This window comes from Clarias gariepinus, chromosome 20 (genome assembly GCF_024256425.1).
Source record: "Clarias gariepinus isolate MV-2021 ecotype Netherlands chromosome 20, CGAR_prim_01v2, whole genome shotgun sequence".
NCBI classification, from domain to species: domain Eukaryota; kingdom Metazoa; phylum Chordata; class Actinopteri; order Siluriformes; family Clariidae; genus Clarias; species Clarias gariepinus.
The window spans coordinates 19,887,159-19,901,207 of NC_071119.1; the positions used below are offsets into that span (position 1 = coordinate 19,887,159).

The 14,049-nt window shown below is 38.4% G+C and overlaps 1 protein-coding gene across 4 annotated transcripts in view; it reads left to right on the forward strand.

Annotated features, from left to right (window-relative positions):
• Positions 1-14,049, forward strand: part of nrxn2b (neurexin 2b) — a 703,577-nt gene that overhangs the window by 642,902 nt on the left and 46,626 nt on the right. For all 4 annotated transcript variants that reach the window (XM_053479498.1, XM_053479499.1, XM_053479501.1 and 1 more), the window contains one exon: positions 3,102-3,273. In XM_053479498.1, the coding sequence (XP_053335473.1) occupies positions 3,102-3,273 (172 nt within the window). The remainder of the gene's footprint in view (positions 1-3,101; positions 3,274-14,049) is intronic.

Genomic DNA, 14,049 nt, shown 5'->3' on the forward strand with positions numbered 1-14,049 from the left:
AGAATGGGGTAGATTGGGAACGTTGCATTTTTGATGCACAGATTTATTACAGCGTCTTTAGTGCTGTCTCCTGCCTCATGGGGCTATAATAAAATAATCAAATTATATTTTCAAGAATAAGAGAAACACTTTAATGCACTTAAGTAAATTTTTATGAGTAATGATACCGTCAAAGTGTTGAAAAAATTATTTTACAGTTTTCCTGAGTATATATGGGTAAAAAAAAGACATGATTGGTTAATGATTTTACATATATACTGTACAGTATCATGGTTCATCCTACTAAATTAAGTTAAGCCTTTATTTATAATATATACATCATTTTTAATTATTTCCTTTGAGTTAAGGATCAGGGTTAACATCCTCGTTCGAGGCTCCAGCAGCAACTTGGTGGAGCTGGGACTTGACCCAGCAACCTTCTAATAAGTAGCTCAGAGACTTAACACCCTGAGCTACCACTGCCCCTAGTGGTGATTCATTTTCACCATACATACACATTTCCCTGACTTACAGAAGTCTATATTTCATCATCCTCGTCTTCTTCAAAACAACTTACTGTATCTAACCCACGTTTATTTTTTGTTGTTTTTTGTCCCTAAGGTGTTTCCCCCGATGAAACACCTTACCTCGGTCTTATCCTCCGAGAAACACATGCAACCACACACACCCTGGTCAGGCCATGGCCTTGTAAATAAATCTAAGCATGTTTTACCCCTTAAAGCTCAGACCATTTTTTTTATAAACATATATAGGGCTCATGATTGTGCAGTATAGAGTGATATATTATTATTATTATTATTATTATTAGCTCAAAACAGTCGGCAATATAATTAACTGAATTTCACTTTGTGTCACAAAGGCAAAGGAATAGCACAAATACACACAATCACGTGTTTTTATGGCTGTTTTCAGTTGTTTCTACATTATGACTAAAGAAATAATGATACGCTCATCTGTGCCCCTCGTTTGAACAGATATGATCCATCTTATTCTACCACATCTGTCTGTCTGTCTGTCTGTCTGTCTGTCTCTCTCTCTGTCTGTCTGTCTGTATTTCCCAGAATGTCCTCCACGTTTCTTTTTATTTATCTCCTTCTTGTTGTATTCCTCTCGCTGTCTATTCTTCTTTCACATTTTTTCTATAGCTATCTCTTTCTTTTCTGTCTATCTATCTACTGTATCTATCTATCTCTGTCTTTTTGTCTGGCCGTCTAGGTTTTTTTTCTTTCCTTGTCTATCACTCTCTGTTTATCTATCTACCTGACTGTCTGTCTGTCTATTTTTCTATCTATGACCGTCTCTTTTACTATCTGTTTCTCTTTCATTCTTTCTGTGTCTAATGTTCTGTCTGTCTTTTTACTGTCTCGCTTTGTTTTTCCGCCCTCTCTATCTGTCTGCCTGTCTGTCTGTCTGTCTGTCTCACTCTCTCTCTGTGCTTTCCCTTTGCAACTCTGTAAATGGCTTCGACCTTTGCTGACAGAAAGGGCAGATGCGCAGTGAAAAGGAGTGAGAGAGTGAGTGAGTGAGTGAGTGGACGAGAGAGGGGGATGGATAAGATGGAGGGATGGGATGTAGGGGGAGAAGGAGAGGATGAGAGTTAGTAGGAGACACTATAATGAAGTGTAAGCAGTAGGTGGCTGTCAACACTAATAGATATAAAAAGAGTCGGTCTTCAGTCGACTGAGAAATATTCATTACTGTTGAGTGATTTATGCAGCGCTTTCAGGAGAATATTAAGAAGCTTGGGTGAGTCTGAATCACTGCTTCACCCCGAGGTGTTTACTCCAGTGCATTGTGGGATTTTAAATTTCACTAATCAATGCAGCAATCCTTTCTATTCAGTTCCATTCAATTCAGATTTACTTGTACATCACTTACAAAAATGTCGGTCCAGATTCCCGATGGACGGAATACGAATGAGAGCGGCACCGAAAAGCTCCATGAAATGATGAGAGGAGAGATTAATATTGGGAGGAAAGGCGGAAGAAGAGGCAATTATAAGGAAAGAAATTGATAGAGAGAAAGAGAAATACTGGAAATGGCAACAGAAAGTTGTGTAGAAATACACAGAGACAGAAAAAAGGGAGGGAAAGAAATATATAAATGACAGTAAGAGGGATGGAAATGAAAAAAAGAACAATGGATGTAGAGAGAGAGAGAGAGAGTTAAAGGGAAAGGAAACGAGAAAGGAAGACAAAAATGAATACAAGGGTTAATGAAAAAAGAGATAGAGAGAGATGGAAGATGGAAACGAGAGAGAGAGAGAGAGAGAGAGAGAGAATATCTAGACTACTGTAAGCAAATGCAAGATCAGTATTTGAATGTGAATCTTTTTGTACTTTTGCCCAAGTATAAAGGTGAAAGAAGGACTTCTACTTTTACCTAAGTAATATTATACCTAGGATATCTCTACTTGTCGTCAAGTACAGGATTTGTGTATTTTGCCAACCTTTGGTGGTTACTCAGATTTACAGAAATGAAAAAGAGATCAAAAGAAAGAGAGAAAAGACAAGTAAATGGAGAGATAGAAAGACAGAATTGAAAAAGAGAAAGAGACATACCGAAAGATGAATGCAAATGTAGTGAGAAAGGATGAGATGAGAAAATGTAGAAATGAAATAGAATGGAATGAGGATCAAGAATGAGTTCATCAGAGGAACAACCCATGTTAGATGTTTTGGAGATAAAGTCAGAGAGGCCAGATTGAGGTGGTTTGGACATTTTCAGAGGAGAGATGGTGAATATATCGGTAGAAGGATGCTGAGGTTGGAACTGCCAGGCAGGAGGTCTAGAGGAAGACCAAAGAGGAGAGAAGAGGATGCAGAGGATAGGGTTAGATGGAGGCAGATGATTCGCTGTGGCGACCCCTGAAAGGTAACAGCCGAAAGACAAAGAAGAAAAAGGAATAGAATGGAATGAGAAAGATATGTCGATAATAAGGAAAGGCTGTATATACAGTACTGTTGACCTTGATTGTATTTTTTTTTTCTAGTCCACCTTAATGTCATCCAAAGGGAGCACAGATTTTCGCACTCAATTCTATATCCATCTACTGTATAATGGCCATTTAACCTGTATTTATGTTTCCCTCTGTGACTCAGGAGCGAGGAAAGATCGGCGTCATCTTCAACGTGGGAACGGACGACATCGCGATCGAGGAGAACGGAGTGGTGGTGAGCGATGGCAAATATCACGTGGTGCGCTTCACTAGGAGCGGTGGCAATGCCACCCTGCAGGTGGACAACCAGCCCGTCATCGAACGCTTCCCATCAGGTAGGGAGCACACGTGCTTGTGTACAAGGATTAGGCAGTGTAACACAGCAAAGTAGAGAAATCTTAACTTGTTTATTGCAAGACACTAGAGGTTAATGAGGCCATTTCAGGGTTTGGACAGCTTTTTGGAAAAATGTTTATTTCACTGGTTGCAAAGCTTAAATACAGTATACGATCATGTATGTTATTATGACATATGTCAGTTTCCTTTACAAGCCAAATAAATGGCACTTACTTGAGAAATAAACCACATCATTAATTTTAGGAAGCTTTTTGGTTTAAAATAACCAAAAAAAAAAAAAATTAGATTTATAAAAGAAATCTACTTGTTTTTAACAAGTCGAAGCTTGCACATCAAGGCTGCATCACAAATCTTGCATACCTTTTGTGCGTAGCATGTGCAGGTCCTCAGATATTAGCATGACGCGCTCATATGTGAAGGATGCAGTTATGTATGTGAACAGTGGGGGCGCTGTAGTCAGCCATCACATCAAAAATGGCGGAAAGTTTGAAGTAGAAGTTGTGCGACTAGGTTCGCAATTACTGCCGCCTGTACAGTATAATGTATCTTTACCGTCGCCATATTTGTTTACTTGATGCGAAAATGTTCAATTAAATTCTCCAGTGTGATCCTACCGGAATCCTTCCATAGCATATATGCAGGTATATGAACAAATACACTCACGCCGTTGTCAGTTAGGGCACAAGGCGGGATACACCCTGGACAGTGATTATTGGATTTGTTATACTTTACTTTGAAAATAAATGCCATGAAAACATTTTGTTTTTATAACAACATGCTATTCTTAATTTAAAAAATAAAGAAATGGCTTTTAAAAAAAAATAAAAAAAGGATTTGTCTTTTATCGACTGTGTTTTGACAGTGAAATAAACATTTGTATTGAAACTTTATACAAAGACAAGTTGTATTGTTTTAATTGGGTATGCAAAGGTAAGCACGGTTATTGAAATCAACTATAATTAAAATAATGAATTTTAATAATATAACAAAAATTTGGCCTTTTTCTCTGTTCACCTCTAGTGTCTGTTAATTACATAAAGAGAGAGAGAAGAAAAACTTTATATGCACTCACAATTCTCAGTATAATCACAAGAACGTTTAAGGTTTTAAATTAGAAAAATAAGTTATTCTATCGATGTCACAGCATTAGCTTTCAATCGATTAATAATGTTACTCTCGCTATAAGGGGCTGACGCGATAAAGATGAATTGACCTATACAGCTACAGTAGATGGGTGTCTAAAAGATGTAGTGACACGATGCATTTCTCACGAAGGAAGCACATTAGCGCCTAACATACTGTGTAACGTTAGCTAGTGGGCGGGAATTGGAACATGACTAACATTGCACACCAAGAGTATTAATAAACAAATAAATACTGTTGAGCGCAGCCTCGGGGAGACGTCAAATGCATGCTGTGTGCGTAACTCAAGCTGTGATGGAATAAATCGTCTACATAAGGAACTGCAAGCAAAACAACAGGCACCCACCTAAACTCACACACACACTCACGCTATGGATGACTCCACATCACACCGATACATACCCTCCATCTTTTTTCTCTCTCTCTCTTTTTATATCTGTCTCTGTTTGAGGCAGTAACGTGTTTTTTTTTTCTTTCCAACTTCACGGTACTGTAAAAGGGAAGATGTTTTCTGTCTTAAATTTAACTTTCACACAAGGTGTTAATAGGAATATTTTAGAAACTGTAATGAAAATATGAGGTTCTGCTGCTCTTGATACATATTGAAATGAATTTCTCATGATACCACACCAAAACTGTTAAGTTTGCTGCAAATTAAATTTAGTTTGTTTGTTTGTTTGTTTTAAATTTCACAATTTATATTATTTAGGTAAAAAACGTTTATAAGAAAGCGTGAAGAGAATCCTGTCGTGTGTGTGTATATATATATATATACACACACACTTTAAACCATTTATGAGAACAAAAGTTATGTCCTTACTACAGGTAGTCCCCGACTTATAAACATCTCTGCCGATACGAATGACTGCTGTTCATAGGTGCAAACACATCATACTGTAGAAGTAGCTCTCAAAAAAAAGACACTGCAGTGCACTAGATAACAATATTTACAAATATGTATAATCTTTTCAGTGTGTAAGTGAATGCATAAAATGTCTATGTGTGTGGCCTATGTCTATGTAAGTCGGCCTCACCAATTTCAATGGATCGGTCTGGAAGCGCAACAATAGAAAATGTCTGTCCTGTAAAGCTGTCCTGATGGTAAATAATCCTAATTTTGGAAAATCCTTAACGAGACAGAGTTCACAGTCCAGTACAGTGGAAAACAGCTCGGAGACAAAATGCCATCCGGGATTCCCCTCGCGATTTAAAGGCACAGAGACAACACTGTTACATTGTACGTGTGAGATTAAGCACCCCCTTGTCGCAGTTATGGTTTTTGGCTACATGAAGGCAGTGTGGGAGAGGGAGACAGAGATTTAGTCAAGTGTCTTGATATGCTTTACATTGTATAGTTGTTTTAAAGGCGTATAAGACTCACTTTGTTGGACTTAAGAACAAATCCGACTTACGAATGTGCTCCCAAAATGGAACTCGTTTGTAAGTAGGTTAAACCATGGAATTTTGAGTGTTTCTTATGTTCGATGGGGTTTTTGTGGGTTTGAGGTCAGGGCTTTGTGCAGACCCCTCAAGTTCTTCCACTTCAACCATAGAAAACTATGGGCCTTGGTCTAAGGACTTCATTGACCTTGCTTTGGTCACATGAGGACTGGCATTCTGCAGCAGATTTGGGCTTTGATTTCTGACATGTTTTACAAATTTGTGGCACTACAGTAGTTTGGCGAAGAACTAAATATGGTTGTGCTGGTCGCCGGTCCATAAACCTTTGGCCATATATTAATTTTTATTTATTCATTGCCTATAGCGCATGTAGCATCACGACACCTTCAGTCTATCCCTGGGAACTTAGGGCACAAGGCATTGTATACCGCAGATAGGGTGCCAACCTATCACAGTTCACAAAGACAAATGCACACCCAGTAACACAATTTGGAAATACCAAACAACATAACATGCATGTCTTTGGACTGTTAAATGAAAACTGGAGTACCTGTAGAAAATCCATCATAATGCATCAACAATGGAACCTAATGCAGTAGCAATATTATTTTATCCAGTTGCCAAACAACCAGGGTCATCTGTTAAAGGTGCTTATACTTTCATGTTACTAAATACTGTCTAGTTATAATATTGTAATGAAGCTTTATGAATGAACTATTGCAATCCATCAATCTGTTGAATGAATATACAGTACTTTACTGTATGTGTAGTATGTATAGATCAGGTGGCTACAGTTAAATCATATCAAGTTACATAATCTTCCTTATATATGAATATGTTTAGTTGGTTGCTTGGTTGGTTTATGGTGATAAATAAGACAGTATCTGTTTGTCTTTAAATATTGTTTCCTTTATTGACTTTAGGCAAACTCATATTGTCACATCATTGAAGTTAAATATCAAAGCGTGTTTATGAAACCTCCATTTCTTGAGCTAAGATCTCAAGCCCTAAAGCTAGTCTCTTGTCTGATGCACTGATGTGTGCTAAATACGTTACATAAATTAAATTTTCCGAAAGAAGAGGATCTGCTACAGAAGCTGCAGTGGTTGTTGTTTAGAAAACTAAAGTCAATAAGGTATATATAGGTACGTTTTTAATGTTCAATCCCGAGCAAGTTGCCAGGCCCTTAACCCTCGACTACTTAGATGTATAACAAGATAAAATGTAAATAACTCTGGATAAGTGTATCTGCCAAATGCAGTTCCTGAATGACTTTTCCACTCTCATTTTTGGCTCTCGTTGTTAGTCCAGTCACTGTATCTGAGCAGTTTCAGAGGATTGTTTTTATTTGTTAAGCCACAAGGTGACCTATGAATCTTTTAAGCATCTAATATAAGGCACGGACCAGTGAGAAACTCTGTGTCTGGAACAGACAAGAAGGGAAATAAGGTTGCTGCTGAGGTTGTTCCATAATCAACCAGTTTTTAAATTATATCCTTAGGAACTTTGCAGCCTGTGACAGTAAAACATTTGTTACCATTTCCTTAAATATTCTACATGATTTAATTTAATTTGATATAAAGAAATAGGACTGTATGTAGAATTAGTTTTGCCTGTTATTGTCAGCACTGTCACACAAGAGTAGTTTTTAAATACTGTACTTAGATTGGTCAAGAGAGATACTTGATCGATTGAAGTGTGCTTAAAATCAGGGCTGTTTTAACTTGTGCTTGTGGATCAGAATATCTGTTTTTGCTTTGAGAGAGAGAGAGATAGAGACAGACAGAGAGGGAGAGAGAGAGAGAGAGAGAGAGAGAGAGAATGGAAAAGGGAGAAAGTGACAGGGCAAAGATCTTCCTTATCTCAGCCTGTCCACACTCATTCTCTCATTTTGTGTCTGGAAAAGGTCGATCCCTCCATCATCCATCATCGGTGAGCAGCTGAGCTACACATCTCCACGGTAACAGTGCAAGTGTAATGGCATACACCGGCTGCTCAGGCTTTGTGATGTTAAACATGGCATTAGGAGAGAATTAGGGACGAGGAGAACCTCAAGGCTGAATGCAGGGTACAGTTCTTTTTATAGTACACGCCACCTCCGGATCTCCTAAGAGCTTTGATGTTTTTGTTGTTCTGCATTTGGACATCAAAGAGAGTACATTTGCATTGCAATCCTTCAAGCATTCCTGCATGTTTGTTTGGGTGTCTGTTTGTATTCGAGGACATGTATTTCCTTGGTTGCTCAAAAGGTGATGGAACGAGATGTGTTTACTAATTAGGAAGAAAAATTAATTGGAAAGGTGAACAAAAACAAATAGTATAAAATGATGCATATTGTCAGGGTTCTCCCTGTGTGCTATTCGGTGCATTGATGAGTCTTATATGGTGACCCAGTTTATGCATGATGATGCCACCTTCAGGTCTGATATCCTGACTATTATGCTAGGAATGAGCAGTGTTTTCGATGAACGATAGAAAAAAATACATTCACAGTCAGGAAGCCAAGGGAGAGAGAGACTCTTTTACTATAACTTTAAGGTCACTGTAAGCTATTACAAGATCAGTATTTTTAATACTTGAGTAAATTTTAAGGTACAGTACTTTTGTACTTTTGCTCAAGCCAAATAGTAAATGGATGACTTTTACTTTTACCTATGGTACCTATGGTACCTTTACTTTTATTCAAGTGCATTGTATACTTTGCCCACCTTTGTTTTTTGGTTTTTTTTCGTTTGTTTGTTTTACCAATATCTCGTTGATATTATCTCGAGATGTTAGTCATTTCTTATCCTAGTCCAAACCTTGCTTGCCTTTTCCAGCAGGTTAAGGCTTAAGAATATACAGAATAAAGAATGCTGGGTCTTTAAAAAGGGAACGATCAAACACTGACCCAGTTAGAAATTAGGAAATCACATCCCAGGAATGGAGGACATGGAATACATTCAACATTTAACATCGACTGAAATTCAAGTGCAAAGGGCCTCCTCGGGGTTCAACTCAGAAATGTAATGCATCTGTAGATTTGCTTAAATGATTTAGCAACAGGCCCTAAGTTTGCAGAAGGAAAAGTTTGTTCGTGAAAGAGGATTTTTGCCAAATCCTGGGGTTGAATATCAAAACAGAAAAGACAAAAACGCTTGCCAGACATCAGGGCTTTGAGTGAGCTTGCTGTATTGCTTTGTTTGTCCAACGCATTCTCTTGGGTTTTTCTTTTCTCATAGAGTGTTTGTCTTTCTGTCCGTAGCTAAGCTGAAATGGTTTGCTGTTTAGGTCACCTTAATAAACTGAGGCAGATTCTTCCCCAGGGACATCCACACTATTAGTGCCTCTGTCTTTGCCTTTCTCTCTCTGCATCGGTATCATTGCCTCTTTGTCTTATTTTAAATCCATTTTTCCCCGTTAGGCTTATCTCGCTGAAAAATGCCAAAGGGTTGACCGTCCCTTATGCATGTTTTCCAGTAAATAGATTAATTTGATTTTGTACACAGATGTTCATAGAAGTTAAAAGACATTTTAGAATCAACATGCCCAATTTGAGCATTGTCAAGGTTTTTTGTGAACAGATTTACTTTTTTATAAATGTTTTAAATGTCTTTGAAAAAATCCAAAATCAATGACACTCTGTACATGAATAGGCAGAAGTTGTCAGTTATTCACATTGTCTATGCAAGCATCTGTTAAACCACTTTTTACTGTGGAAAATCTTAACAAAGGTAAAAACCTGGTTGCCACTTCTAAGACGTTAAGACTTGGCAATAAATTTATATTTTTACATCACATTTCACAAACAAAAACTACATTCAAATGCATAGTGAAATCCAATATTAAATTAAGAACATTAGGGAAAGACCATTTTTAAATGAAACTCCAAGCTAAGCAACTATCTAACAGCAGTGGAATACATGAAATTATGCAGAAAAAGGCTAACAGCTTTGAGTAAGTTATTTGTCACATATACTGTACATTACAGCACTGTGAAATTCCTTCTTTGCATTTCCCAGCGTAACTGGGGTCAGAGCACAGGGTCAGCCATGATACAGCACCTCTGGAGCACATAGGGTTATGTTGGGACGTTGCCAACGTGGTGAAGCTGGGGATCAAACCGCCGATCTTCCGATCAGTAACTCAGTGTCTTAGCCCTCTGAGCCACCATTATGGAACATAAAGTGTATGTACAAGTAATTTGTCTCGAGTAATATTTATACAAATATATGCACATACTGTAGTTACAGGAAATGCCCTTAATATATCTTAGTTATATTCTTATATCACTTATATCTTAGTTATTTTGACTGTGCCAGGATTGTTGGTGCCAGACAGGCTAGTTCATTCTATAGCGGCTGATCTCCCGGGATTATGAAGCACACCAGTCTCCAGAGTTTACACAGCATGGTGCAATAAAGGAAAATAAGACCATCCAGCGTTCAACATCCTGGCTGTTCTGTGAATGGAAACACAGTGTGAAGAAGAAAGGTGAATGAAGAATAGCCAGACTGACAGAAAGGACTGACAGTACCTGAAATAACCACGCTGTACAGTTGTGGTGAGCAGAAAAACATATCAGAGTGTGCAACTATGAGCCAGATGAGGTAAAACAGGAAAAGACAACATCAGTTTCAAATAGTACAAAACAAGAAGAGAAAGCTGAAGCTACAGTGGCCACAGGATCACCAAAAGGGAAAAAAAAAGGTAGCCTGGTTTGATGAATCTTATTTCTGCTGATGCACACAGATGGTATGGTTAGCATTTGGCACCAACTACATCAATCCATGTATGTTAACTGCCTCTGGTCAATAGTTCAGGCTGGTGGAGATGGTGACGTCACGGGGATGTTGTGGCAAAGATGGGTAAGGTCTTAATTTCCTACAGTATTAAAGTACATGCAGTCAATCTTTGGTTGTGTGGAATGATTTATTAGCATACTTTGACTCAATTAATGACACTTGAGGGATTTCTGCTAATCTTGTGAATCCCTTCACAACCTCTTTTTACCCGTCTTATGATAGCTACTTCCTGAATGATATTGAACGGCACAAAGCAAGAGTCATTCCAAAATGCTTTCATGATTGAGTTCAGTGTTCCTCATTGGCCCCTTCCCAGTCACTAGATCTGAATCTAATAAAAAACCTCTGGCATGTGGTAGAGTGGGAGATTCACAGCAAGAAAATCTGCGAGAATTGTATAATTCAATCATGTAAATATGGGCCATAATTTAAAAGAAATGTATCAACCATTTTGTAGAATCTATGTCATGAAGCATTGAGGCTGTTTTCAGAGGAAAAGGAGGCTTTACCCAGTATTAGTTCAGTGTTCCTAATAAAGTGTGTGTGTGTGTGTGTGTGTGTGTGTGTGTGTGTGTGTGTGTGTGTGTGTGTGTGTGTGTGAAGCTGAATATATGGATGAATATAAGTAAGCTGGGTAGCACAGAGACAGTGAGGATGAATGAATATGGCTGGCAGTGTTTTGGTAATCAGCAGAAAGATCCATGGATTAATCTGACCAGCAGCGTTCAGCTCACACGCCACTGCTTTTAATTCACTACTTTATAATACTTACCGTCTCAGAAACCCATCAGTGCTAGAAAAGTCATAAAGAACTGTGTGATGCTCAGTGAGAGAGTGAGATTCAGTTTTTACTCTCTGTGGGAATGTGTGTGTTTAACATCATCTCTGAGGCTGCTGCACAGTCTGTTATCTGAAAAGGCATGGCAAACAACAATAATACTCTATTTCACACCACTTCACACTGGCCTTAGCACCTGTTTCCTTTCAATATTCTTAGCAGTAAGGTACAGCTTTCCCATGAGCTCAATAAATGCTGATTTTTTCAGGACCATGGACAGCTCCCGACCAGCATATGTGGATGACTTCTGTTCAATTTGGCACAAGAGCTCAACTTTATATAGTCTGCAGGGGCATTTTTTTGCGGAGCAGAGGTTGTTATTGCTGGTGGTGCTGATGGTGTTTAGAGAAAGACTAGAGGTGGGCAACAGGACTTTTGTGGGTTTGTGGGATGCAACACAAGAGGGACCTACACAATATTAGGCAGGTGGTTTTAATGTTATGGCTGTGTCTGTTTGCAAACTGCTATATATCCTTCATTTGGAAATTTAAAATGTACATAATTTTGGTGTAACAGAACATATTGCATTTCATATAATAATAAAAGATAGCAGCTGCAATGAATGAACTACTATACAATAAAAGCATTCGATAGACATTTACAGGCTGTTGCATTGCATTACTGTCATTGCAGTTTCCCCAGCAGTCATGGACTACTATGATAAAAATGTGGCTGATATTGGGTCGCTAATGATTAACCGAAATTTTAGTAATGTTTTTAAAACCAAGTTATTTACAGGTACCTCAAATTTGCTAAAATAATGCAGAATGATATATTTAGACATAATAATGTTGCCTTTGTGGCTTTTAATGTCCTTGTAATGTGAGGAAAATACGCAAGTTTATATGCATATTAGTTGTAAACCTTTTTGCATCTTTTTTTAAATCTGCCAGACTGGATTTGCAGTGAAACCTATTGTTTACACTCATGAGCCATGACATTAAAATCACTGACAGGTAACCTAAATGACATTTATCATCTTGATACAGGAGCACCTGTCGAGGGTTGGGATATATTAGGCAACTGGGTCAGAACATCTGCCGAATGGCAGGTCTTGTGTTGTGTGTATGTCGGCACTGCCAAAAGTGTTTCAATGTTTTTAATGTTGTAGCCACTGAAGTGTTGTTTTTTGCTTAAGCCCAGTGTCATGCTGGAAAAGTCCATATATACCAATCAGGCATAACATACAAAACCTTAATATTAAGATCACTTAGATTTTATGTTCCCCTTGTACTGCTGGGGCAGATCTGCCCCCTCAGGGTGCTGTGGGTTGTGGGGTGGGGTCACTGTGGAACAGTTTTGTTTGTCCCATGGGTGCTTGACTGTATTGTGATCTGGAGAATTTGGAGGCTCGGTCAACAACCTTGACCTTTTTGTCTGTTAAGCCCCATACACAGCCAGCTGTGATTCTCTGGGTGTTCTGACCTTTCTGTCATTGCCAGCATTGACTTTTTTTATGGCAGTTTTGACTTTTTATTGGGATCAGGCTAGATTTTTGGTCCCATTGGGCGTTGATATGCCTTGAGTACCCATAATCCTGGTATATAATTATTAATCAAATAATTAAATTCACCTGACAGTGTTGATCTGTGTGTATACTTGCACAACTTGAGTTTTGTGTTCATAAGGCGAGCGGAGGCCTTCTCCAAACAGTATGATCACACAGGCACATCCTCTGGTCCACAGTCTGTAAATCCTGAGACATGTAAAAATAAGTTTCAGAAAGAACACTAAATAACCAAGTCTGAACAGAGCAGCTGGCAACCAAATGCAGTGAATGTAGTCACCATGACGGGACACCAAATGTTTTTACAAGGTTGTAATTACCTACTAATGAAGTACGCATACCCAGGATGATGCAGATGATACAGCATTGACATATGTGGCTGGCATTCCTGGAAGTCAGCCAGGGAGTCTGGTTAGCTCCTTGGAGGCGTTTTGATTAGTTCGTTTGCAGTCAAGTTGCACTACCAGTTAAGGAGTCAGTGGCAATGGAGTGAGCGACTTCATTAGAGCGAGAGAGGGAAAGAGGGAGACAGAAGAAAAGATTGCTTCCACTAATTAAAGAACTGACAACTTTGATTTCCCGACGTCTCCCGTTCTCAATGCCAGTGAGAGTGAAAAAGAAAGTGGGAGAGATGGATCGAGTATAATAGAGGTTAAAGGACAGTCAACACTGCAGTCATTAGAGAAAATAATGAAATAATTCTCTGTCTATATAGACACAGATCATTAAATGTTTGACGTATCATCTGGATTTGGGCCTGAAAATAGAAAAGCAAATCAAACTGAATGTAAATTTAATTGCTGAGTTTTAAACTGATCCATTCTAGAGAAAGAAAATAAGTTTTCAAGTATGAAGGAGTGATACATTTGCCAGTGGCTATGTATACTGTTTAATGCAAAAAAGTTTGTAAAGTTTCTTCATTATATAGCAATTACACTGATGTTACCTGTGTAATATTGTACCAAGACAGGTTGAACTTTTTGAGACATGGACTCACAAGTCCTCTGAATGTGTGCCGTGGTATAGAATGGGGCACCAAGATGTTAGCTGCAGATCCTGGGGATTTTTAAGGCCAAGTCAA